This window comes from Myotis daubentonii, chromosome 9, assembly GCF_963259705.1.
Source record: "Myotis daubentonii chromosome 9, mMyoDau2.1, whole genome shotgun sequence".
In the NCBI taxonomy this organism is placed as follows: domain Eukaryota; kingdom Metazoa; phylum Chordata; class Mammalia; order Chiroptera; family Vespertilionidae; genus Myotis; species Myotis daubentonii.
In genome coordinates, this window is record NC_081848.1 from 82,414,949 (window position 1) to 82,440,419 (window position 25,471).

Below are 25,471 nucleotides of genomic sequence, written 5' to 3' on the forward strand. Positions count from 1 at the left end.
TTGCCCTTGCACTTGCTGGATGAGATGTTGCCCCATTCATAAATTCCTTAATAAAGCCAAGTAGATCTTCAAATTTACTAGGTTGAATTTTGTTTTTTAATAAACGCAGAGGGAAATGTGTTAGGGTTCTCCAGAAAAAAAGAACCAATAGGATACGGATATAGATACAGATATGGATATATGAGATTTATTACATGAATTGGCTCACATGGTTATGGAGGCCGAGAAGTCTTACAATCTGTCATTTGCAAGCAGTGGACCAGAAAAGCCAGTGGTGTAATTTGTTGAGAGGCTAAAGGACTGAAAATAAGGTGTTAAGACCATTGGTGTCAACTCTGGAGTTCAAAGCCTTGAGAAACAGGAACTGATGTCCCAGCTCAAGAAGAGAGAGTTAGGTAGAACCAAGATGGCGGCATAGGTTAACGCCGGAGTTTGCTGCTTTGAACAACTACTTCAAAAGTGAAACTAAAACACAGAACGGACATCGCCCAGAACCACAGGAACGCTGGCTGAGTGGAAGTCCTACAACTAGGAGGAAAGAGAAACGCATACGGACACTCAGAGGAGGCGCAGTGCTGAAGTCAAATTCTGAGGTGCGGAGTGCGCGGAGCGGGCTGGCGGCGGAGGGCGCGGTTGTTGTTTTCAATCGGGAGGGAGTCGCAGACTCTGAGCTCCAGATACAGGCGAGTCTTTAGGGACCCAGGCTCAAACGGGAGAAGCGGACTGTCTGGCTTCGGTCAGAGCGAGTGCAGCTTTCTCTCCGAGCCTTGCAGCGGGTGCTGAGACTCAGAGAGGCAGAGCCCCTGGGGACAGGACTGAGAGCCGCCATAACTGCTCTCTCCGGCCCACCCTGTTGATCCTGTGCGACCCGCCCTGCCCAAGCCCTGCACAGAGGCATTTACCGGATAGCCTCAGGCAAAGGCTAGATTAGCACCTCCCTAGAGGACAGAAGTTCTCTCACTGCTGACACAGCTGATTCTCATAGCCACTTGGCCTGGAGGTCAAACCCTCCCTGGAATTAGCTACAACAATCAAGATTTATCTATAAGACTGCGAACAAAGACCACTAGGGGGTGCACCAAAGAAGCATAACAAAATGCGGAGACAAAGAAACAGGACAAAATTGTCAATGGAAGAAATAGAGTTCAGAACCACACTTTTAAGGTCTCTCAAGAACTGTTTAGAAGCTGCCGATAGACTTAATGAGATCTACACGAAAACTAATAAGACCCTCGATCTTATATTGGGGAACCAACTAGAAATTAAGCACACACGGTCTGAAATAACGAATATTAAACAGACGCCCGACAGCAGACCAGAGGAGCGCAAGAATCAAGTCAATGATTTGAATTGCGAGGAAGCAAAAAACATCCAACGGGAAAAGCAAAATGAAAAAAGAATCCAAAAATGCGAGGATAGTGTAAGGAGCCTCTGGGACAGCTTCAAGCGTACCAACATCAGAATTATAGGGGTGCCAGAAGATGAGAGAGAGCAAGATATTGAAAACCTATTTGAAGAAATAATGACAGAAAACTTCCCCCACCTGGTGAAAGAAATGGACTTACAGGTCCAAGAAGCGCGGAGAACCCCAAACAAAAGGAATCCAAAGAGGACCACACCAAGACACATCATAATTAAAATGCCAAGAGCAAAAGATAAAGAGAGAATCTTAAAAACAGCAAGAGAAAGTAACTCAGTTACCTACAAGGGAGTACCCATACGACTGTCAGCTGATTTCTCAACAGAAACTTTGCAGGCCAGAAGGGAGTGGCAAGAAATATTCAAAGTGATGAATGCCAAGAAACTACAACCAAGATTACTTTATCCAGCAAAGCTATCATTCAGAATTGAAGGTCAGATAAAGAGCTTCACAGATAAGGAAAAGCTAAAGGAGTTCATCACCACCAAACCAGGATTATATGAAATGCTGAAAGGTATCCTTTAAGAAGAGGAAGAGGAAGAAAAAGGTAAAGATACAAATTATGAACAACAAATATGCATCTATTAACAAGTGAATCTAAGAATCAAGTGAATAAATAATCTGATGAACAGAATGAACTGTTGATTATAATAGAATCAGGGACATAGAAAGGGAATGGACTGACTATTCTTGGGGGGGAAAGGGGTGTGGGAGATGTGGGAAGAGACTGGACAAAAATCGTGCACCTATGGATGAGGACAGTGGGTGGGGAGTGAGGGCGGAGGGTGGGGCGGGAACTGGGAGGAGGGGAGTTATGGGGGGGAAAAAAAAGGAACAAATGTAATAATCTGAACAATAAAGATTTAATTAAAAAAAAAAAAAAAAAAAAAAAAAAAAAGAAAGAAAGAAGAGAGAGTTAGTCTTTTCTCCACCTTTTTGTTCTGTTTGGACCCTCAATGGATTGGATGATGCCTGCCCACACTGGTGAGTCACCTTCTTTACTCAGTCTCCTAATTTAAATACTAATTTCTTCTGGAAACACCCTCAGAGCTCACGGTGTAAATACAAATGTCCAATAAACATAGACATGTGAAAAAGATCCTATGCTATTACTTCCAGGCTGACAAATATTTAAAAAGATGTTGAACAATTGTGACTCTGGTGTACTGCCCGTGGGAAACTTAATTTTGCATTTTTTCTCTAATAAAGTTGAAGAAGGTCATACTGCTACCAGAGAGCTGCCTGAGTCTAAGGGGCCTCTCCCCTCCTCGGCTCTTGTCAGGCTTTGGAGAAAGAATTCAGGTGAGTGACCAAAAGCAGTGTTGAAGCAAAGCAAGAACATTTATTAAAAATACACTTGGCATAAAGCACAAGTCGGCAGCTCAGCTAGTCTCAGCGCCCTGCCTGGTGGGGGTTTAAGGGTTTTATATTTTCCCTTCTTATAGGTTTCAAGATTCCCCTGCTAGATATCTTGGGCAACAGACTAGATTTCCAGGTCCCCCTTTTACCTTGTTGTGGCTTTTCCCAAAATTTATGACAACATCTAGCAATTTTATCTTGGCAAGTCCCAAGATTGCTGACTTCTTCATTCAGTGGGTGAGAAAAATTCCCTCTTTCCCTACCCCCTTCCCCTCCTCCTGCCCTAGCAGCCATCTATCCTGCCTAACAATACCATACAACCCAACAACTCTGGTTTGTGACCCTTTAGTCAGTGATAACTTCAATTTAGTCAGTCACAGTCAATATGTTAGAAAAAATAAAGGACAGAATTTATCAGAGTGTATCTCGTCTAGATTTTGGTAAGACTTTTATTAATATGCCTGAAGTCTCTATATATCCTGGTGCCTTATAAAATGTATTTCTTACCGTGGATCTTGGTTAAAAAGGTGGAACAGCCTCTGCTTAGAGAAGACTCCAGGTGCACTGGGAGGCCTGTGTGAGGACGCTCATGGCAACTTTGTCTGTAATGCAACCCCCTGGGAACACCCCAATGTGCACTGACAGGAGAGGATGATCAAACTGTGCTACATTCCACATGATGGGAATGAACACGAATCCACAAGGAACCTAATATTGGGCAAACATCATCAAGGTGTGCAATGTAAGACGCTTGATTCTGATTTTACCACATTCAAAAAATGCAAACGAAATATGTATATGTTGTTTAAGGGACACATTTATATGCAGGAAATATTTTCTAAGAGCAAGACAATCATAGGCACAAAATTCAGGAAATTGGCTACAACTCGCACATGCCACACAATGCGGATGCGAAGGGCCCTCCCCACTCCACACACCCCTTTGCCCAGGATGTTACAGCCACAGGGGGTGTCAGTGAGAGAATCTTATTTGGGGCTTTGGAGGGGGTAGCACGCTGGTGCCAAAAAATGGGCCTCTCCACACCCAGGCAGTGGTGGATTTGGGTTTCCAATTGGTCTGGGATGTGTTTCCAAACTGTGGAATGAGGCCGGGTGAAGGGGGAGGGCGAGGAGCGAGCGGGCGCCCTGTTCCCAGTGTGGGGCATGCGCCTCTGATGACAGGTTTTGCCTGGTTCCATCTGCTTAGAGGTTGCTGGGATTGTTGGTGTGTTCTGCTCATGGTCAGTCCCTGTGTTCAGGTCTCCTGGGAGCTCCTCCCTCCTCTGTCTCTCCTTCCCTCCTCGCCCCACACCCCCCTGACCCTGCTGCTCCTCTCTCCTCTTCTCTCAGCCCTGAGACTTGGTGACTTATGACCTTGACACTGATTGTAGCCACCACCGAATCCTTCTGACTCTGCATGTGGACTTCGATTTCTCTCTTGCTCGTTTCCAGGCCTATGTGCCTACCTGGCCTGTACGTTGGCCCTGCTTTGAACAAAGAGCAGATTTTGTGTGATCTTTGATTTGCATTTTTATTTTAAAAAATGTATGTATTTATTAGTAGCATATGGTAATACATGCTAAACCTAAATGTGAAGAACATGACCCTCCTCTTACTGAGTCATTATCTCACAGGTCACCTGGACACATGTCTCACAGAGGAGCCCATGACGTGGCTTTAAGTACAGGTGTTTGTGTTCCTGGGCTGGGTCAGAGGGAAAACGAAACTTGATCAGAGAAGGCTGGGCCCCGAGGCAGCAGCACACAGACACACCTGCACAGGAGGATGGCTCTGGTAAGTCCCCAGAAAGCTTTTAACTCAAACACCGCAATCCTGTTATTGGTGATGATGTGGGTCTCCTTGCTGGGCTGTAGCTCTGGCACCGAGGGGCATGGGTGCCTGCCAAGGCCTGAGGGTCTGCTACTCAGGGTGTGAGGGCTGCCCTGAGCCTTTGTGAAGAGGCAGGAATGGTGGGCTCAGGGCGGGCAGCCTCTGCCCACTGCCCAGTCCCACCTCCTCAGTCATACTGTCCTGCTTGGCTGGGAGGAGCTGGGAGGGAGGGACCAGGAGAACGGCTCCCAGCGGTGTGGGGCCGAGACGGGGGCTGCAGGAAGCCGTTCTTGTCCACCCTCCTCTCCAAGCAGCTCACCTGTTCCCTCTGCTTTTCTTTCCATCCCTCTCTTTCCCTTCCATGTGTTGCTGCTTTCTTCTGGCTCTGTAACAGTCACATTTCTGAATGCTCGCTGCATCCCGACACCATGCAAAAGGCTTTTAGTTAATCTCTGCTACAAATATGTGAGCACATCTTCCTTGTTAGCCTCCCCCCCACCAAACCCAAATGGAAACCTAACATTGAGGCTAAAGTCCCCTGCACCCCCCCTTCTCATCCCCCCTCCCACCCCCGGCACACAGTCCCTCCTCTGTGTGGCTCCGTCCATGTCCTGCCAGGGGTTTTCTAGTCCTTTGCATATAGAAGTGTAGCCACCTTTTAAGTGTTGTTTTGTGGCTTTGGGTTTTGCTGTCATTCTTAACTTGGTTGTCTGAGTACAGTTCACTTAGGAAATGCTTGAATGTTTTCCTTTATTTACCAGCTTTTGAAATAATATGGTGATTCTTTTGCATCCTCCAAAGGTGACTAAGGCATTTTGAAAGCCTCATTATGAGCACATTGATGTCATTATTCACATATCTGCTGTGTGTCTTTTTATTTTTTATTATTATTTTTTTGCGGAAAAGACATTTATTAACGAGCTATAAATTAGAGGTGGACGGGGGGGTGGGAGGAGCCAGTGGTCACGTTTGTGGCCTCTTCTCTTTCTCTCTGTCCTCCTGGCTCTGGATTCGGAGCTCCTCCTCAAGGCGCTCCTTCGCTCGGACCACCTTTGACGGCAGGTAGAAGGAGCTGCCCACAGGTTTATCACTCACCTTGAATAGGTGTTCGTGCTTCTTCTGGATCTCCTCGGGGTTCAGTTTGGAGACATTGGGAATCTGCTGTGCCTCCAGGAGGCTGAGGCCGGAGAGGTTAGAGGCGGCTGCAGACTGGTGTCCGGCACGTCCCCGTGCATCAGCTACTGCCCGGCTAGCTGCAAATTCCTGCCGCAGGGCCTGGGCACAGGCTCTGCCCACCACCTGCGCCCCATCACCATGATCTGGGCCGGGTACTTGGCCATGGCAGTCGCTCTGCCTCGGGGGCGCGGGCTCCGTCTTCCACGCCTCGCTGCCCCGGCTCAAGGGCGGCCAGCAGGTCCATGCTGTGTGTCTTTTTGATGCTGAAATTGTTCCATCTTCTGTCAGGTTGACACATGACGCCTGTAGTCAAGAGCTTTTCTCTCAACCACGTCTCCCCAGCAGACTTCCGGTTGGCAGCCATTCTCACTTCACCCAGCAACAGCCACCCACCCTGCTCACGGTGGTCTGGCCCCTGTGACCCCGGTCAACTGAGTCAGGGGAGGAGAGGTGCTGGCTGGCCTCGGAGTGATCCTAAAATAGAACCTGTGTGATAAGGGCTTATCTCGAATTCCCAGTGGGATGAGGGCAACATACTTCCTGCTCATGCAATCTCCAGAAGGGCACTGCCCTGCCACCAACTCCAGTCACACCCTGGGTCCCCAGCTGGGTCTTGGCCTGGAGCCCAGATTTCAGCGGCCTCGCCTGCCTGGGATGCTCTGGGATTTTAAGGGCGCAGCGTTGGTAACATGCAGACTAGGTTTGATCTTTCTCTCTGTTCACTGGGTAAGGATCTTTGCATGTTACCTAGCCTTCCTGAGACTCAGTCTTCTCATCTGTCAAATGGGGTCATGACAGTTTGTAGTGAAAGGAGTGATGGATATGAAATGTGGGCAGGATGAGCACCGTGTCTGGCTGTGCAGGTCGGGGCTCTATCACTCAGAATCACTCAGGACTGGCACAAGGTGGGCGGCCCTTGATGAGGCATTTGAGAATTCCTGGGAGTCATATACTCACTCACTGACACCAACATGCTCTGGCATAAAATGTGCCCATGCCCATGTTGGCCCACCTCTCGGCCACACTCCCGTGCTGCACAGCTGCCCTCACCTCCCCTCTGGACACCCTGTCCATCTCTTCTTTGTCCCCCAAAGAGCTCACTTCCAGCTCAGCAGCACGGAGACAGCGTTCAATTGATCAGCAGCCTAGCCAGGATCTATAGCCAGGATCTCCAGCCAAGTTCTGGTTAGGATCTCCAGCCAGGTTCTGCAGGTTCTCCAGCCAGGTCCAGTCACCAGGTTCTAGTCAGGTTCTCTTGCCATGTTCTATAGTCAGGTTCAGTCCAGGATCTTTTGCCATGTTCTCTCTAGCGAAGTTCCTCCATCTCCTGGTTCCCTGTAGGTTCTGTCTTCTGAATTCTGTCTTGTAAGTTCTGAGTGTTTCTGTCTTGTTACAACTGTATTTATACCAGTTGATTCAATCCTATCAATCTCTATTACAAAGGTTAGGGCGTTTCTTATCTCCATTCCAGGGAGTAAAGATTATGTAGCTTAAGCATGATTGTTTGTAGTGATTAACTACCCGCCTGGCACTTAGTTAAGGAGTTTCATCCCCTCCCTGACTTCAGGGAAAAATTCCTACCTGGGGAAACAACCTTTCTCGGAGAGGTGACCTTGGTTAAAACACAGCGCCAAGAAGGTGAGCAAACATATTAAGAACCCTTTGCCATATATGCCAGGTCCCTTGAAACAGCAAGGATGGACCGGCTCCCGGCAGAGGGACTTTCCATCTGTGCGAGGAGAGCGCCCTCTTCCATTTCCTGCAGGAGATGAGCAGAGGGAGCTTGCAGGCTGGGCTGGGGCTCCTTACAGGTCAGGTTCAATCTAGAATGTTCCCTGTGAGGACTAACCTCAGTCTGTCTCTGGTTTTTCAGTCACAGGCTGAACCGAAACCTGGAGACCTGATTGAGATTTTCCGCTTTGGTTACGCGCACTGGGCCCTCTATGTGGGGGATGGCTACGTGGTGCACCTGGCTCCTCCAAGTAAGGCTGGTTCTCCGTTGAAGCTCAGGGCAGAGGTGGGAGTGTCAGCGGCTGCGCACTCGTGCACTGTTCTCACCCAGTGCCCGGATGGGGGGCTCCCCCTGGCCATTGGCTGCATGATGTTCCCTGGTAGGTCTGCAGCCGCTCCTCTTCCTCAGCAGCGAGTTCGTGGAGGACGGACTGTTGGCCTTTGTTCCAGGTGATACTGGGGTTCACTTCCAGCCACCCCACTGTCCCAGGGAAGCACCCCGTTGTGTGTGCTCCATGTTCTGGGGGCAGATGAGGAGGACACAGCGTACAGCCGGCTCAGAGGCATGGAAGGAGCGTGGCCTCCCACTTAGCAGACCCGTTTGGGGTCCTGGGGCCTCCGCTTGCCGAGCTGGTGCTTGCCCATGTGACTTGCCCCCTAAGCTCAGCTGCACCCTCTGTAGAGCAATGAGAACCCACCTCCCGGTCGTGCAGGGTGGGATGCAGGACCGCACGGTGGAGCCCAGGCGGGGCCTGGCGGGTGTTGTGCCAACCTCCCTTCCCTCCCAGAGCTTTGTGGCATTAAAGCAAAGGCCCAAAGCCTGGGAACCACCAACAGCAGGGAATGGGCCAAATAAAATCGATGCCTGCATTTCATGGCGGACGGTGCCACCTTTACAAACAGCTGTACAGCAGGTGTGTGCACACACATGTGAATTTTTTTAATATATATTTTATTGGTTTTTTACAGAGAGGAAGGGAGAGGGATAGATAGCTAGAAACATCGATGAGAGAGAAACATCTATCAGCTGCCTCTCGCACACCCCCGACTGGGGATGTGCCCGCAACCACGGTATATGCCCTTGACTGGAATCGAACCTGGGACCTTTCAGTCCGCAGGCCGACGCTCTATCCACTGAGCCAAACCAGTTAGGGCTGAGGATATTTTTTTCATTGATTTTTAGAGAAGGTGGGGGAGAATAGAGAGAGAGAAACATCGATGTGAGATGTTTCTCTCTCTCTCCCTCTCTGTGTACAGGACGATGCTCCAACCAACTGAGCCACACTGGCCGGGGTCAAATGCCCTTTTAAGAACCAAATAAGAACTGCTGTGGGTTCCAGGGCCCATCACTCACCTTCTCCTGTCAGCTTTCCCAGAAGCCTGGGTGAGGCAGGAGGCGGGCGTCCTGTTAGGGGCAAATCTGAGAATTCAGAGCTGGGAGAGTGTGGCCACCACCTGACCCAGGCCCTTCCATCTGTAGTGATGACAGCCCCTGAGAGGAGAAGGGACTGGCCTGAGGCCACATGGTGGGTGGGGCTCTGGGTTTGCAGGTCAGGCCTGGGCTTGCCCAGCAGCCTCCTTTCCTACTATTGGAAACATGTCACCCTGGCCGCTGAGGGCCCACCCTGCTCTGGCTGGGCTGCACCTGGGGTCTGTGCCCTGTCCCCTCTGCCCCTCCTGCGTCTTTCAGGGACGTCTGCGCCCACAGGGGCCTTTAGAAGAATCCACATCCTTGGCTTTAGAAATGAGGAGCCAGAGTCCAGGGGCATCTGTGACTTCTCCAAGGGCACCCAGGCGGGGGTCGGCCTGTGTTTGAGGTTGAAGCCAGGCAGGGGCCGGCCGTTCCCCAGCTCATCCTCACTGTTGAAGCCCTGGGCAGTGGGGCTGCCTGTTTGCCTGCTCTCAGCCCCGACCATCGGCCTCTTTCCTCTTTGGGAACCACAGGTGAAATCGCAGGGGCGGGGGCGGCCAGCCTCATGTCCGCCCTGACCGACAAGGCCATAGTGAAGAAGGAGCTGCTGTCCGAAGTGGCCGGGAAAGACAAGTACCGTGTCAATAACAAGCATGACCGGAAGTACTCCCCGCTGCCTCCCAGCAAAATTGTGCGTCAGGCGGAGGAGAAGGTGGGGCAGGAGATGCTCTACAAGCTGACCAGCGACAACTGTGAGCACTTCGTGAATGAGCTGCGTTACGGAGTCTCCCGCAGCGACCAGGTGCGTCCTCAGCCCGTGTCCCTGTCCCCAGGAACCAGACCATTCCCTCTGCTGACAGTGGCCGGGCATCGTGTTGGCGGGGGCGGAGGCATGAAGGTCACAAAATAGCAGGGACAGAATCCATGCCCCGAGGGAGTGACAGTCAGGGTAGGGATGAGGGTGGGGGAAAATGCCAGTCGCTGTGCAGACCAGTGAGGTCAGGGGGTGATGTCGCACCATGACAGTCACTCTGGCCCCTCCCATAGCTCCAGAGGAGGGTTGTTTTATCCCCACTTCACAGATGGGGACACTGAGGCTCACGGTGCTTTACTAACTCACCTAACTCATTCCACCACTAGGCATTGAGTCTCTAGCACCTGACAGCCACGTGCAGAGGTGGGATTTGAACCCAGGTGGCTGATCCAGGAGGCATCACAGAAGAGGCGACGCCCGAGCTGAATCTGATTTAATTCTTTTGATTAATCTGAAACTGCAAAATGAGCTGGAAATGACCAGGGGCGACAAGGACTACAGGCCGAGGGAGGAGGAAAAGTGGGAGCCAGGAGGAGGAAGAGCCACACAGACGTTTTCTGGGAAGGGCCGGGGGGGACACCTTTCAGGCTCTCACCCACGTGGGCTCTGTCTCTCCACTCGACTCCGCAGCTTTGTAGCAGAAACGCAGTCGTGGACAATCCGTAATGAAGTGGGTGAGGCCATTCCTAAAAAAGATTTTATGAAAACTGTGGTGGGTGTTAGAATCGCTGAAGGAGGAATGCACGGACCTAAAGGGGTACAGAATTATGAGTTTACTAGAGGCCAGGTGCATGAACTCATGCACATTGAAAGGAAATTAATTCGAAGAAATGTTTTAATATAGATATTCACCCTTTCTCTGTAAGACAAGTGTCAACTGAATTCCCGATTGATAATGACAGATGGAATCCACGTGTGCGACTGGCGCCAGCGAAAGCTTTATATATATATAGACTAGAGGCCTGGTGCATGAATTTGTGCACGGATGGGGTCCCTCTGGGTGGCCGGCAGGGATTGGGCCAAAACCCACAGTCCAACGCCGCCTGCAGTTCCTACCTGCTGCTCCCACTCATCCCGGCTCCACTGTGCCTACTGTGGGCTCATTCCCAATCAGTCCCAATCAAGAGAGGCTTGCACTGCTGCAGCAGTGCTCACCAGCCATGAGCCCTGCGTCTGACGCCCTCCCAAGGGTAGTGCCTGTGCCTGTAGGATCAGGCTGAAACTGGCTCTCTGACATCTTCTGAGGGTCCCAGATTGTGAGAGGATGCAGGCTAGGCTGAGGGACCCCACAGGTGCACCATTGGGCCGGGGAGGGACCGTGGGAGGGCTCCAGGGTGTGTCCAGCCCATCTTGCTTAGTCCTGATCAATCAGCCGGACACCAGCAGCAAGCTAAGGTACAGGTTGGAGCATCTGCCCTTTGGTGGTCAGTGCATGTCATAGCCACTGATCGACCTGTTGACTGTCTGCCCCCTGGTGGTCAGTGCGCGACACAGTGAGCAGTTGAGCAGCCTCAGCATAGTATTAGCATATTATGCTTTGATTGGTTGTTCGGTTGTTCTGTGGTTCGATCTATTTGCATATTACTCTTTTATTATATAGGATAAACTTGCTTAATTAGACCTGCTTTCTGATGTAGCTAAACTTTTTCCAGCCCAGTGAAGCACCCCAACTTCTCTTTCAGGTCATTGTTAGCAACACAGCAGTAAATATCAACATGAAGCAGATTATTATTGTAGATCACACGGGAGAACAAAGGGTGAAATATGTAACTGCAGTCGTGTTTGACTATATTCTGCAAAGTGTGAAAACATGAAGTCATTTTCAAGGTCCACCATTTCTTACTTCTTTTCAGTCAGGTCAAGTTTCTAAACTTTCTAAATCTCCGTTTTCTGGCTAATGAAAAGAAAATAGGATTCTACCAAGTCTCCTATCTACCTACTCCAGGACTTCTGTGAGGATCAAATGAGATGAGGCACGGGAAAACGCTTCACAGATATTGGTTAAAGTGTAAAATGTTCGCACCTGGCTATAAAGCAAGTTGTGTTCCTGGGCTGAAGAAACTCCAAGGACGCTAGTTGCTAGGGAGAGGAAGCTGGGCATTGCTAGGTGATGTCATTACCAAGCGCCCACAGCCACTGTTTCTGGGCTGGGCTGGGCTGGGGGCTGCATTCTGCGTCATGGGGCCATGGGGTCTTGGCAGTGTTGGCTGCCATTTGGTGGGCTGCTGCTCTGGGGTGGTTGTGGGGCCTGTGTCCCACTTGAGGGAAGCTGAGTGTTGCTTTGTGGGTGCCAGGTCCGTAGTGCTGTTTTTTTTTTTTTTTTAAATGGCCTGTTTCTAGGGGAAGGAAGCCAGGTGTTGCTGCATGATGTCCTCACCTGGAGTCCACGGTGTCCGTTTCCAGGCTGGGCTGTGGGCCACATTTTGCGCCATGGAGTCTTGGCAGTGTTGGCTGCGATTTGGTGGGCTGTTGGCTCTGAGTGTTGCTTTATTGATGCCAGGTCCATGGTGCCATTTCTTTGTAAATGGCCAGTGCACGTCATGGCAGCTCCTGCATTAAGCGTTTGCCTCCTGGTGGTCAGTGCATGTCATAGTGACCGGTTGGACTGTTGGAGGGACATTTAACACTTTAGCCTTTTATATTATGAATTTATTAGGTCATCTGGATACCTAATGGGCTGAACCCCAAAATGGCACCAGCACCCACAGGAGTCAGAAATTTTAAAGGACTCCAGGCGGGCTTTTTCTGGGCTGAGAATTCTCTAGGCGGGTCCTGAGGGGAAGGATAATGGTCTTAGCAAGTGGGATGTGGTCTAAGCAAAAGGGAATGTCGGTTGTGAAGTGGCCTAAAGGTCAGTGCCCAGGGGAGGGGGCATCGACTCAATCATGTGATCAGACCTGGCAGTGGGCTCGCTTGGGCCCCTGTGCCATAGTGTGTGGACTCCTGATCTCAGATAATTTGAAAAACCACATACCCCTCACACATTCGTAGCTGACATCAAACATTTAAAAAGTTTATAAACACAAGAGGTGCAGAGGACGGCATATTTGGTACGTGGTACATATGTGTCTATTTTCTTCACGTCCTCGGCGTTGCACAGTTAGCTCGTGCAGTTAATGGGAAATGCCTGCATGTCATTTAAATAGTCAGAGCAGGCATTACTGCCAACCACTCAGCCAAAGCCAACCTAATGTCATTCATTTATTTACATTTATTTATTGTTAATCCTCATTCGAGGATATTTTTCCATTGATTTTTAGAGAGAGTGGAAGGGAGGGGAGAGACACAGAGAGAGAAACATTGATGTGAGGGAGACACATCAATTGGTTGCCTCCCCCCTGAGCCCCATCTAGGGCCGGGGATGAGCCTACAACTGAGGTACGTGCCCTTGACCTGAATCGAACCTGGCACCCTTCTTTCCACTGTATCCACTGAACCAAACCCGCTAGGGCCAGACTTCGCTAATTTTAGGAAAAAAGCTGGCTATCCCTGTCCCCCCAAATCAAATGAATACATTACAGTACATTTCCATGGGAAGTGTCTGGGGTGGGAATTCCCATCTAAAGTAACAGAGGTGGAGGGAGCCTCCCAGGGGGGATGTGGTCTCCTGGTTCTTCCCTTGGCCGGTCTGTCTGGAAGCAGTGGGTGCCCCATCCTCGCTGGAACCTTACGCCTCAGCCAAGGCTGTAGATCCTGGTCGGTGAGGACGAAGCTCCTCTTCTGTGAGGGGAGAAGGGCTGTGGTGAAAGGGTAGGGGCAGGGAACCCACTGGGAAGTGCCCCCTGGTGCCCGCGGGGACCCTGCTGTGGGGTCTCCCTCCTTTGAGCTGAGGTGGGAGGCATGGCAGCCTGAGGTCAGGGCGGCCCATCATGTATCTGTGCCGGAACCCCGAGGGCCAATCTGGGAGACCCCAGCGTTTCAGGGGTGGTTGGCCGTCTGCTGTGCTTCAGAGGGACTCGGGGAGGTCTCTTCCCTTGAGCAGCTGGTCCCTGGCGCCTCCCTTCTGAGCTCCTTCCACAGCCGGGAACTCGGCCTTGCCTGTCTGTCTCCCTCTTACTCCTTCCTGGTCCCTGACTCTGTGTCTGCAGAGACTCCCTCCATCTCCCTCCATAAGCGAGTGGGCGCCCCTAGGCCGGCCCCAGCCCCTGAAACGCCTGCAGGAGAAGCGGAAGGCTGCCAGGAGAGGGACTGGCCAGCCAACCTCTGAGCCGGGCCCGAGCGCCTCTCAGAGCGCCTACTGACAGGGGCTGCCCCTGGGAACCCCTCTGCCCCGGGACAGGCGTGTGTGGCCTGCAGCTCAGGAGTGTCACTCTCAAGGACCTGGGTGCCGTCCTGTCCTTTGAAATGTCGTCGTCCGCCCTGGTCCTGTGGCTCCATTGCTGGGGCATCACTCTGCGCACCAGGAGGTCGCCAGTTCAGTTCCTGGTCAGGCTCAGGCCCAGGTTGCGGGCTTGACCCCGCAGGGGTGTGAGCAGGAGGCAGCCCATCGATGTGCTCTCACATGGATGCTTCTCTCTCTCCCTCCCTTTCTCTCTCAAATCAATAAACTATTCTTAACAGAAAATATATAGAGAAAAATGCAGTGTCAGGAGGGCCGGGCCTCTGCCTCCTCTCCCGTGGGAGGCTGGGAGCCAGGCTTCCATCCGTCCAGCGGGCTGACACCGAGCCCAACCGCACTGATGCTCACCGACCCTTTTTAAACTTTTATTTCAGGGATTCCTGACCCCAAGCCTGTCCCCCTCCGTTGCGCACCCTTTAAAACACCAGGCACCTCTGTGCCAGTCAGAGTGGAGCTCAGGAAAGCCTGTTTATCGCCGACACGTGGGAGCGTGTCTGAGTGTCTCTGAATGGAGTGGGCGGTGCGGCTTTTCCTTCCCCAGCCGCTCACGTGGCGCCAAGTCACGGTCTTCCACAGAAACCTGCTATGTGCTCTGTTTTGAGCATTTTTCCTTCCGGCGGAGGAGGCTTAGGTGGGCTTGTTAGGACACCAGGCGTCCTGGTCCCTGTCACTGGGCGTGGGGTGGCTTTGGGGAGCTCTTTCCACGGTCCCCCCTCAGTCTTCTCCTCTGTACAGTGGGCATCTAACACGGGTGTCAGTAGGGTTTGGGGCAGATGGAGACAATTGAGAGCCTGGGAAGCCCCGCCCAGTGTTGACGCCTGGAAAGCAGCCGCTCTCGGGGTCTTCGCCTGCTTCCCCAGCACAGCGCTGTGGGCAGGGGTGGCTCACACGGCGTTGCTGAGTGCACGACCCTCAGGGACCATCCTGACGTCTCCACCACCTCATCCCTGCTGTCCGAGTATCCGCTTCCTTGTCCAGAACCCTCCCGGTCAGCGCAGAAGCAGGTGATCTCGCTCCAGAAGCCGCTGCCCAGTCACGACATGGGACCAGCAGCTCCTCCCCCAGCGCCCACGCTGTGCCTGGGCCAGGCTCAGCTCCTGGGCCGCCCAGAACCATCCCGGCCCAGCCCTGGGCGTGAGAGCTCACAGGGGGGTTTCCCCAACTCTGCACATGCTTCAGGCTCCCAGTGGCCAGCCCTCACCTAGACCGTCCGGGCACTGCCTGTGTCCTTCCCCCGGCACCCCCTGCGGCTCTCTGAGCCTTTCAGCACCTACAGGGGCACTGTCTCCCTCACACCCACAGCTCCTTCCCCCTCCCGTTCTCTCCCGACTCTTCTCTGTTCTCCTGGTGGCCTGTTGCCCTGCAAACACCGGCTCCTTCTGTGGTTCCGTTGGAGGGGACACAGGTCTCTCCTGAGTGAAGATTCTTGGTGGGTGTGTCTGTGGCCAGGCCCCTGATGAGGAGTGTGACACCTCATCTCTTGTGCTGCAGGTCACTGAAGCGGTCGTGGCAGGCGGTGTGGCAGTAGGCCTCCTCGGCGTGGGCCTGGCCATCGCGGCCCTCATCGGGTCCCTGCGGGGCAGACGCGAGCGGGAAGAGCAGTGAGGTCAAGGAATCATCCCAGCGGCAACCAGGTAGTCTGGAGAGGCCTTGCTTAGCCAGCGGGGGTGGGTTGGGTTTATTGATTTCACTCTGTTTTATACTCATTTAGACAAAATTTTTAAAAAATATCGTTTTTTTTGTTTTGTTTTTTAGAAAGAGAGGAAGGGACAGGGAATAGAGAGAAAAATGGATAGGAGAGAGACATCAGTGGCTGCCTCCTGCACACTTTTTACTGGGGATCGAGCCTCCGGGAATTGAACGAGATACACCTTGGTTCATGGAACAACACTCAACCACTGAGCCACATCAGCCAGGCCATTCAGGCTGCTTTCAATGGAGCTACAAAAGCACAGGAGGATTTAATTGGGGAAATACGGCTGGTGTGAATGCTATTAAAGACACAGCGGGGCTCTGTCTTGGACTGAATGCTTGTGTCCTCCTTGCCCCCCAATTCACGTTGAAGCCCTAACCCCCAATGTGAGGGTGTTTGGAGCTGGGCCTCTGGGAGGTCATGAGGCTCAGAGGAGGTCATGAGGTGGTGGCAAGGGTGCTGGAGGGCATGATGGGGTCGGTGCCCTTACAAGACAGACCAGAGCCCTCTCTCCTCCACGTGAGGACAGAGCGAGAAGGTGGCCATTTGTAAGCCAGGAAGAGGTTCCACCAGGAACTGCATCTGCCAGCACCTTCGCCTTGAACTTGTCCGCTTCCAGGACGGTGAGAAATGAATGTCTGTGCTGAGCCCCCAGCCGGGGGTGTGGCCATGGCAGCCGAGCTCAGTGACGGGCTCTTCCCCAGCCGCCTGCGTGCGTCCCGGCCTTTCTCTGCTTTTCCCAGGTTTCCTCTCGGAGGGCGAGGGCGGGTGAGGGGCGGGAGACACCCCTGTGAGGGCCAGAGCAGGACCCATTGGCCCGCCAGGCCGGGGCGCAGCGGCTGGGATTGGGTGGGATTCTCGGCCATGAATGTGACGCAGCCCCAGTGGCCCAGGCTCCTTTCCTCCTGCCACTCTCTCCTCCTCCCGGTTCTGGAACAATTAGTATCGTCATCTCCCCAGCGTCGCTGGTGCCCGGACTCCTCGCTCCACGGCCTTTCTTTCTGCATCAGCTCAGCAGCCTCTCTCCTCAGTGCCTGCAGCTCTCGGGTTCCCTGTTCCAGTTCCCGAGAGAGAATCTGATTGGCTCAGCTTACCGCATCCTAGCTCAGCCTCCTGATTGGCTGCTGTTGGGTCAGGTGACCACACTGAGCCAATCAGTTCTGGTGATGGGGCCAGTCACATGGTTTACACCTGACCCTGGAGGCAGAGGCAGTTTCACTTGGAGGGGACTGTGGGTGAGTCTAAATCCAGGGTTTGGCACCCCTGGTCCAGGGGCACCCAGGGGAGGGGGCGGAGCTGGCACCACCCTGGGGTCCCTCCAGAGCTGCTGGGAGCCTGGGGCTGGTCCCAGGGGAGATTTCCTGCCTAGAATTACAGCCCGGAGCTCACGTCTCCCATTAGACCCGAGTCCCGGATTCCCCGTCTCCCACGGCTATGGGGGAGCTTTAGACCCGGAAGCGAGAAAGCCTTCTCCTGTCTCACCCGCTGGGTACTGGGCTCTCAGAGCAGCTGTGCCCTCTGGCCCAGAGGCAGCCTGGGAGCGAGGCCAGCATGGACCCTCCCGGACCCGCACGGAGGCGGACATTCCCCCTGGGGATCTGAGCAGGGCCCTGCTGGGCAGCAAGTACAAGTCCTTCTCCTCGTTCTTCAACCTTCTGAAGCCCGAGCTTCGTCCCCGCCTGGAGTCTGTGCACCGAGGTGATCGGGGCCCCAGCTTTCTCCTGCCAGGAAGGCGCAGCCCAGGGGAGGGGACGCCCCAGGTCTCCAGTCAGAGTGTCAGGGGCTGTGCTGCCACCACGGAGAGTGGCCATTCAGTGGGGCCACTGGTGGCAGAGGCCAGGCGAGGAAGAGGAGAGCATGGGGCCCGCCCCTTTAGAGACCACGCCCAGGGCACACTAGGCTCTAGCGGAGGGATACACTGCGGAGGTTAATTTTTAAAAGACTCAATTTTATTTTTAGATACGTTTTAGGTTTATAGAGAAATGGAGAGGAAGGTACAGAGATTTCCCATATGCGCCACCCCCCATTCACGCAGAACCTCCCCCATTATCAGCATCCCTGTCCAGAGCGTGTATTTTTGTTATAACGGATGAACCTACATCGGCACATCATAACAACCCACAGACCTTAGTTTAGCCCAAGATTCGCTCTGGGTGTGGTGCATTCTATGAATCTGGACACATTATGATGACATGTACCCATCATTACAGTGTCACACGGGAGTTTCCCTGCCCTCAAAGTGGAGGTGACTCATTTCAGTGTTCAATGAGGGGCAGCTTGAGCCATGGCAAGTTGGGCACAGGAAGATGATTTAATTCCATGTGGTCGTCACAGATGGGTGAGGACTTGACCTTTGAGTTAGAAAAGAACAAGCCCGGTGGCTCAGTGGTTGAGCGTGGACCTATGAACGCTGGGTCACAGTTCGATTCCTCATCAGGGCACATGCCCAGGTTGCGGCTCAATCCCTGGTGTGGGACATGCCGGAGGCAGCCGATCAATGATCCTCTCTCATCACTGATGTTTCTCTCTCTCCTTCTCCCTTCCTCTTTGAAAAAAAATATAAAAGAAAAACAAAATCGAGAGTCCAGAGCTTTCCCCAGGTCACACGACAGCAAACGCTGGGTCCCCACCAGGTGCCCAGGTGCTTCCGTTCTGCTTAGGAGCCACAGAAGGAGCGGAACTCCTCCCTGGAGGGTATGTAGGTTCACGTATGAATTCCTCAGTGTTGGCACAATCAGTCCATCCTTCAGCCAGTGAGAGAGGGACAGCAAGAGACAGAACGACAGGTTGCCCGAGAGCTCGGGTCAGGTGGACGGACTGTGCGAGGTCAGCTCGACAATGGCTTCTAATGCGAGGTTTCCTGACCCTTCAGGCTGTCACTGGTGTTGGGCAATGGCTTCTTTATGACAGAACAGGTGAGATCAGTCCAAGCTGCATTTCCAAGGTACTTATTTAGATCGGTCTCGATTGTTTCTACCTGAAAGGGAGCAGCCCAGGTTCAGAGTCCACAGCAAGTCCAGGCAGGTTCTCCCTCCTGCCAAAGGGGCTGGAAGCCACACTCATGCTCCCACCCTCCCGGGGGCCTGGCCTCTCAGAGATGCTGGCCTTGTCCCAACAACCCTTTCCCTGGGAAGCGGAAGGTGTGACCATTGTTAGTGCTGGGCTGTCCGGATGTGTCCTGACAACTGGCAGGATGGAGTGATGGGATCCTTCTGGGAGAGCCTCCAGGGTGGGGCAATTTGGTCCTGAAGGGGGTGCATAGAGGAGGAGGCATCCTGCCTGGACCCCTGGGACCACAGCTCTTGGGGTGAAAGTGGGAATGGCTTTGTGGAGGGGGCTCTACCTGGGCTCCAGCTCTGCAGAGGGAGGTGGTGGCAGAGCTGAGGGGAGAGGATGGGAAACCATGGCCTCAGGAATCACTGTGCTCTGTGTATTGTTCCCAAGTGCAGCCTGGAAACTTCTATGTCCAGCCCACCCAGCTCTGAACTCCAGACTGACAAGTCCAATGGCTACTCAACAGGTCCACCTGGATGTCTAACTGGTCACCTCAACTCCCCACCTGAGAAGAAAATCCTTAATTTCCCTCCCAAACCTGCCCCTCCTCCCCTCATCTCCTCCATCCGGGCTGCCCATCACCCAGGCACAGGGGCTGTGAGCCCTGGAGGTGCTGTGGTTCAGCAGAAAGAGCAGGGACACTGGGCATTGAATCCTGCTGCTGCCTCTTACTAGCTCTGTTTTAATAAGAGGGAAAGAGGAGAGCAGTAAGGATGTGTCCAGATCTTATCTAACATGTCCTTGAGCTCTTACTTGGGCCACAGGCCTTGAGCATCTCTTGCCCGAGGGCTCTCTGGGGCCTTAGGAGACCTGTCATGGTCCAGGGTTGGCCCAGACTTTCCTGACAGCACACAGGACATCAGGAGCTGCCTTTAGGGTGGGTCTTAGAGGTGAAGGATCCTAAAGGGACAGAGGTGGCCAGAACCCCAGAGGTCCTCCAACATCCCTCCTTCTGCACATGGGGAAACTGAGGCTAGAGAGGAAGTACCTTGTCCAAAGACCCTGAGTGGTTTAAAAGCAGATGTGAGATTTGTTCTCAGATGTCCTGACTCCCAGCCAACAAGACCCTGAGAGCTCCCTTTTGAATTATTCAGGGTAATTGTTGCCTCTGCCTTGTCACCCCCACCCCAAGCAGACCTCCAGAAGGGAGAGGGAGGCCCCCAGAGAAGGCCTTACCTGCAGGCTGCGGGCCTTGCCGTATCTCAGAGAGGTGACAATGTGCTCACAGTTCCCGTTCAGAATACTGTATTCCATCTCCTTACCGACCATCTCCTCCGCAGAACTGATAATCTTGTTCACGGGCAGTGGTGAGTACTCGTGGTCCAAGTGGTTGTTGACCCGGTAGCCGCAGCCCCCCACCACATCACGCAGGAGCTCCCTTTTCACCTTCCCTGTGGGGCTCAGCACGGAGAAGAGGCTGGAGGAGCCGGCCCCAGGGTACTCATCTGGAACCAGACACAGGAGTATTAGGAACTGCAGGGGGAGGCCAGGGAGGGAGAGAGAAGACACAAGACAGGGAGGAAGGGCCAGGGGATCACACTATTGAGCTTTGGTTCTGTCCCTTCACCAATGTGATTGGAGGATTCAGTGATTTTGCTCTTTCCCTTAACGAGCTGTGAATACTTTTCATGTTCATCAATGTTGTGATGGTCAGTGGCTGCCACTGTGCTCCATTATATGAATGGACATCATCTAGTTGACCAAGTCCCTAGTATGGGCTGGTCCATAGCTTATCCACCGTAAACAATGGTAGTAAAATGTATTTGTTTATCTTTGCACTTGTGTGTTTCAGAAAGAGATCAAAGTTGTTTTAGTCCCCACTGTGTTTCAGACTCTGCTGTGCAAATTTCATATATTCCCCCACTTATTCTCCTTTTGAACTTCATGGTAAATACTCTCATCTCCATTTTACAACCGATATTGGACCCTGAGGCATCATCAGCCTTTTCTGGCCCAGTTCTGGCCACATGGAGAGTCCACACAGCGCTTCCAGCCGGTGGCGTCCAAATCCCATTGAGCCTGGAGCCCGGGTTTTGCTCTCTAAGAGGAGGGAGCTAAAGAGCACACTAGCCTTTGTCAGTGGTCGGCAAACTTCAGCTCTCAAGCCACATGCGGCTCTTTCGCCCATTGAGTGTGGCTCTTCCACAAAATACCGACTTCCGTACATGGGCCACGAAGTTTCAATCGCACTGTACGTGTGCAACTGCATGTGGTATTTTATGGTATTTTGTGGCAGAGCCACACTCAAGGGGCCAAAGTACCGCATGTGGCTCGTGAGCCGCAGTTTGCCGACCAATGCCCTAGCGTGTTTGGCTCAGTGGATAGAGCCTCGATCTGTGGACTGAAGGGTCCCAAGTTGGATTCCCCTCAAGGGCACATGACCGGGTTATGGGCTGGATCCTCAGTAGGAGCATGCAGGAGGCAGCCGATCAATGATTCTCTCTCATCATTGATGTTTCTATCTCTCCCTCTCCTTTCCTCTCTGGAAATAATAAAAATATATTACAAAAAAACCCACAGTAACCAGCAGGCTCCTTTTATGTGCTGAGTCTCCAGGCTGAGGCTGCACTCAGCACCCGTCCTTGAGGAAACACCACCTGCACTCACACAGCAGGACCCGGTCTCACACTCACGCTCCCTGTTCCCAGCCTCCTAAGTGTCGTCTGCATTAGGTGGGTTTCGCTTACTATTTGCCATCCATTCTGACAGTTTCCACTCTGTCAGTGTAGGTGACAGCGTACAGAACCTGGTCAGTGACCAGCAGATTCCTCTGATCGTGAGACGGGTTCTGTCCAGCGAGAACGCAAACGCTTGCTGTCCGAGGTGTGGGTGCCATTGCTCTGCAGGCCCCAGCCCCTGTGCTCCCAGCCCGCGGTCGCACCCCAGCACCTTTCTCTCAGGGACGATACACAGTGTGGGGCCTGCCTGCTGCTCTGACCGGCTGTCATCCTGCTCCTGCTGTCCCTGCGGTCCATCCAGGTTCCAGGTGCTCGTGTGCGTCTGTGTGAGACTCTCTGTGATGTGGGACCTGGGAGAGCTGCTCCGTGGAGGGTGTTCAGGAAACCCTCTCAGGACGCCCTGTTCTGTGACATCCTCTGAGCAACAGGACACAGCACTGAGAGGCAGTCCCTTCCTGAGACCGGGACCCCCAGAGACGCTGCTGGTTTAGGGAAATCTGTCTGCGCGCCCAGCTAACGGGCCGGAGCTGGAGAGCGTCCAATGCAGGCGCAGCCCGGCTTCCCTGTGGCCCATGGACCTCTTTCCCTGCTGGGTCAGGACCTGAGGGACCACTGAGATGCCCCCAAGGGACACGGATGTACAGTGAGCACAAGCCCCGCACAGGGAGAACCCAGTGAGGGTCCCCAGGGTGGCATTTGACTTTGAATTGTTCTCATTAAGCCAATAAATATTTGGTAAATCCTACTCTCAACCCCCCTTACCTGGGGCAGCCAGGTGGATCACATAACCATCGCCCACATAGAGGGCCCAGTGCGAGGGGCCAATGCGGGAAATCTCAATCAGGTCTCCAGGGTTGGGTTCTCCACGAAACTGCAAGGAAACAGCCAGGAGAGTGAGACAGATGTCAGGGAGCTGCAGAGGCCGGGGCTGGGAGCTGCAGCTGGGCCGGGGAGTCCATGCTGATGTCAGCGCCTGGTGAGCGTGTGGAGGGGACTCTGGCCCCTGTGAGGCCCTCAGCCTCTGGCGCTTTTAGAGGTTGCCCTTGGGGAACTGGGAGCCTGGAATCTGGTTGCCCCGAGGGAGGGAAGCCTGGAAACATGACCTTGTGCTTTGGGGGAGTGAAGACTTGTCCAGAGAGTGTGTGTAATGCATGCGTGTCTCTGTGTACTGTGCACATGTATGTTGTATATGCTACGTGTACATGCACACACATGAGGATGCAGACGAGCAGAGGTGGGTGTATTGTGCGCGTGTCCGGAGGGTGATGACAGGATTGCTGTGTGCAAAGCCCCTTCCCAGAAGCTGCGGCCCCAGGCCCATCCCAGCCGCGTGGGGCAGCTGAGTCTGAGCTTCTGCCTCACACGCTGCCCGCAGGTGTTCACATGCCTGTTGCCCTGGCTGTGCATGGCCCACAGGCTCCTCCTCACAGTCTGCCCCTCCAGCCCCGGTGCACCCGCCCTCGGAGATGCCGACCTGAGGGACAGGGAGTGACAGCCTAGTAAGGGGACTGAGCTCTGAGGAGGCCCCAGTGTGGCTGCCCAGCTTCCAGAGCTGGGTGGGGGAGGGGGCAGACAGGGCTCACACACTCAGGCAGCAGGCTCTGCTGGCACTTTCCCCACCATGACTGCCTCCTCCCACAGCCCAGGGGCAGGAAGCAGCACCCCTTGCTCAGCTGGGGAAACTGAGGATCAGAGACAGAGGGACTTGCCCAGGGACACAGCTGGCAGTGGCTGCACGGGGTCTTCTCTGCCCCGTCCCTTCCTGGTCCTGTTGCCTCCCTCCCTGCGTTGCCCACCTCCTCCCTGCTCCTCAGTGTCCCACCCAGGGCACCACAGCTTCATGATTTCAGAATTTTTCAGCTTTTCTGTGTCTGTGTCTGACCTCAGCGAATGAGGGACCTCCTGCAGCGCTCACCCCAGGCGGCCCACCCTGAGGCCAGGGCTCCGCTCCCTTTGCCCCGTTCCATGCCGGTGCCCAGCAGCCACACTCCCCCTGGACGCTTCTCCTGATTCACCTCCTCGTCCACCTCCTGCCCATGACTCGGTCCAGGGCACCCAGTTCTGGATTTTGTGACCCACAGTTTCCGGACAAGGTTCCCTGCCTCCTGTCCCTTCACCTCCACACCCAGTCCCCCAGGACCCCCGGAGTCCTTCCCACATGTCCATGGCCCTCCTCTGGCCTCAGGGCACAGGATGCCCCTGGGCAGCCACAGCCCCTGCTGACCCTTCACCACCCTCCTCACCCTTCCTGCCCTCGGCCCCCCGGGCTGGCTGAAGGCCTTGCCTTTCCCATCCTGCAGCTCCCTCTGGCCTCTGCTCCTCTGCACCCCCCTTCTCTCTGCCCCCAGCCCCTGCCCCATGCCCACTCCTCCTATCCTCCCCCCAGACAGACCCCTCCTCTGAGGAGCTGCCCTGAAGGCCCAGCCTGGCTCAGCTGCCACGCTCAGGGTCCCAGCCTCTGGGACCGCCACCTCCCCCCACGTGGTCATGCTCTGCTGTGGTCCCTGTGCCTGTCTCACCCCCTCTGGGCTTTGAGCTCCATCAGGGGGATCCTGTGTGCTCGGCCCCCCCTCCCTGCATCTCCTGGGTCCTGAGAGGGGCCTGGTGTGGAACAGGAGGGCAGGACCTGTGGGAGCAGGAGAGCAGGAGGGCCAGGGGGCCAGGGCTCAGGCCAGGCAGGCCCAGAGCTGGTGTCCTTCTGGGGGAGAACAAGGACATTTCTCACTCTGAAGGGAAATGTTGGATTAAGGTGAGGGCTGGGCACTGTCCCAGGAGCAGGGCAGTGAGCTGGGGCCTGGTCTGGGGGAGGCAGTGGCTCCCAGGAGCAGTGAAGCAGGTGGACTGAGCTCTGGAGGGTGTAGTTGCCTTCCTAGAATCGCACCACTTCCTGTAAGAGCCCCCTCAGCTGGCTGCTTTCCCTGCACACCAGGCGCTGGGCCGGCCCCTCCCAGGACCCTGTGTGAGTCCGGACACCGGGGCTAATGGGGCCGGCTGTCCGTGTTGGACGCTGAGAACCGAATGGGCGGCATCAGGCAGACACATGCCTGGGAGGAAGGAGCAGCGAGAACAGAGGGGCTGAGGAGGCATGAACCCCAGCAGCAGCTGAGGCCCACAGGCCGGGACCCACTGCTCCCCAAGTCCCGGGTCCCCCATCAGCCCACATTCCAGCTCCTTCCCCAGCTCAAGCGGGCACAGCCCAGACACCCCACATCCTCCCACATGGCGCCTGCCCCCAGACAGTGCCAGACCCAGAGCGGGGCTCCCTCTGCCCGAACACCTCCCAGTCCTGCAGCAAAAGAGACTTAAACAACATACAGGTCTCCATGGAAGCCTTAGAGACAGCGCTGGAGCTACCAGCAGGAGCACAGCCCCAGGCCTTCATGTAATGCAGGGAGCTGCCCTCCCCTGCAGAGCCGGTTCTAGAAAGAGCTGGGGACTTACCGAAGCCATTGTTCACCAGGGCAGGGTCTGCTTTCTGCTCCTAGGGCAACAGGTTTTATACCCGAGTGGACACTTTTGCTTTCATTTTCCTTTTTATTCAGAAGGACTGAACACTAAATGGTTAAAGGGACTCAGCATTTCTCCAGGGACAGGCCTCGACTTCCCACCTCAAGGCCTGGAATGGCTGGGCCTGGGAGCCGCTGGGAAGCGGTGAGCGTCGCAGGGAAGCCTTACCCCTGCCCTGCCCTGGACACGGGCTCCCACTGCAGGACGGGGCATGGGAGGCCCAGCGGTCAGCCCCAGGCCCGCGGGGGCCCTGATCTTGTACCCGCCCCACGAGGACAGGAGCCACGGGCAGCCTTCGGGGCGGACCCACGGGGAGGCCTCAGCAGGCGGGAGCCTGGACCTCGGGGAGCCCAGGGCTCAGTGGCCTCGGGGTGCATGTGGCGGGAGAAGCAGGGCTCCCCTGAGAGCGGCTCCCAGCCTGGCGGGCGCTGCCCCTGGAACAGGAGGCGGAGGCGGGCGC

At 54.4% G+C, this 25,471-nt stretch overlaps 2 protein-coding genes and 1 pseudogene across 8 annotated transcripts; 1 reads left to right on the forward strand and 2 right to left on the reverse strand.

The window, feature by feature from the left end:
* The first annotated feature begins 4,212 nt into the window (after window positions 1-4,212).
* LOC132241510 (phospholipase A and acyltransferase 2-like) lies at window positions 4,213-21,633 on the forward strand. 6 transcript variants are annotated; one of them, XM_059710359.1, is made up of 5 exons: window positions 4,250-4,465; window positions 4,516-4,572; window positions 9,460-9,728; window positions 15,571-15,713; window positions 21,556-21,573. In XM_059710359.1, exons 1-4 carry the CDS (start codon window positions 4,345-4,347, stop codon window positions 15,682-15,684), a joined length of 561 nt encoding a protein of 186 aa, XP_059566342.1. In that variant the 5' UTR covers window positions 4,250-4,344; the 3' UTR covers window positions 15,685-15,713; window positions 21,556-21,573. The 6 variants fall into 6 exon arrangements, with proteins under 6 accessions (XP_059566339.1, XP_059566344.1, XP_059566342.1 ...); XM_059710358.1 differs by having other exon boundaries at window positions 21,551-21,569; XM_059710357.1 differs by lacking the exon at window positions 21,556-21,573 and adding an exon at window positions 15,835-16,097 and having other exon boundaries at window positions 4,255-4,465.
* On the reverse strand, window positions 5,507-5,984 carry LOC132242338 (mitochondrial import inner membrane translocase subunit TIM16-like; annotated as a pseudogene).
* Window positions 17,737-25,059, reverse strand: LOC132241509 (phospholipase A and acyltransferase 4-like). 2 transcript variants are annotated; one of them, XM_059710354.1, is made up of 4 exons: window positions 24,946-25,059; window positions 22,267-22,375; window positions 20,003-20,271; window positions 17,737-18,749 (listed from the first exon to the last, which is right to left on the reverse strand). In XM_059710354.1, exons 1-4 carry the CDS (start codon window positions 24,952-24,954, stop codon window positions 18,618-18,620), a joined length of 519 nt encoding a protein of 172 aa, XP_059566337.1. In that variant the 5' UTR covers window positions 24,955-25,059; the 3' UTR covers window positions 17,737-18,617. The 2 variants fall into 2 exon arrangements, with proteins under 2 accessions (XP_059566337.1, XP_059566336.1); XM_059710353.1 differs by lacking the exon at window positions 17,737-18,749 and adding an exon at window positions 18,756-19,152.
* Window positions 25,060-25,471: the final 412 nt, after the last annotated feature.

Coding starts and splice junctions, on each gene's coding strand:
- LOC132241509 (XM_059710353.1), bottom strand. Junction 20,272..22,266: donor GATCCACCTGGCTGCCCCAG/GTAAGGGGGGTT, acceptor GTCTGGTTCCAG/ATGAGTACCCTGGGGCCGGC. Junction 19,153..20,002: donor GCAAGGCCCGCAGCCTGCAG/GTAAGGCCTTCT, acceptor CTCTCCCCTCAG/CTCTGCCACCACCTCCCTCT.
- LOC132241510 (XM_059710356.1), top strand. CDS start 4,345: ATGGTAATACATGCTAAACCTAAATGTGAAGAACATGACCCTCCTCTT. Junction 4,466..4,515: donor TGACGTGGCTTTAAGTACAG/GTGTTTGTGTTC, acceptor ACTTGATCAGAG/AAGGCTGGGCCCCGAGGCAG. Junction 4,573..9,459: donor TGCACAGGAGGATGGCTCTG/GTAAGTCCCCAG, acceptor TGGGAACCACAG/GTGAAATCGCAGGGGCGGGG.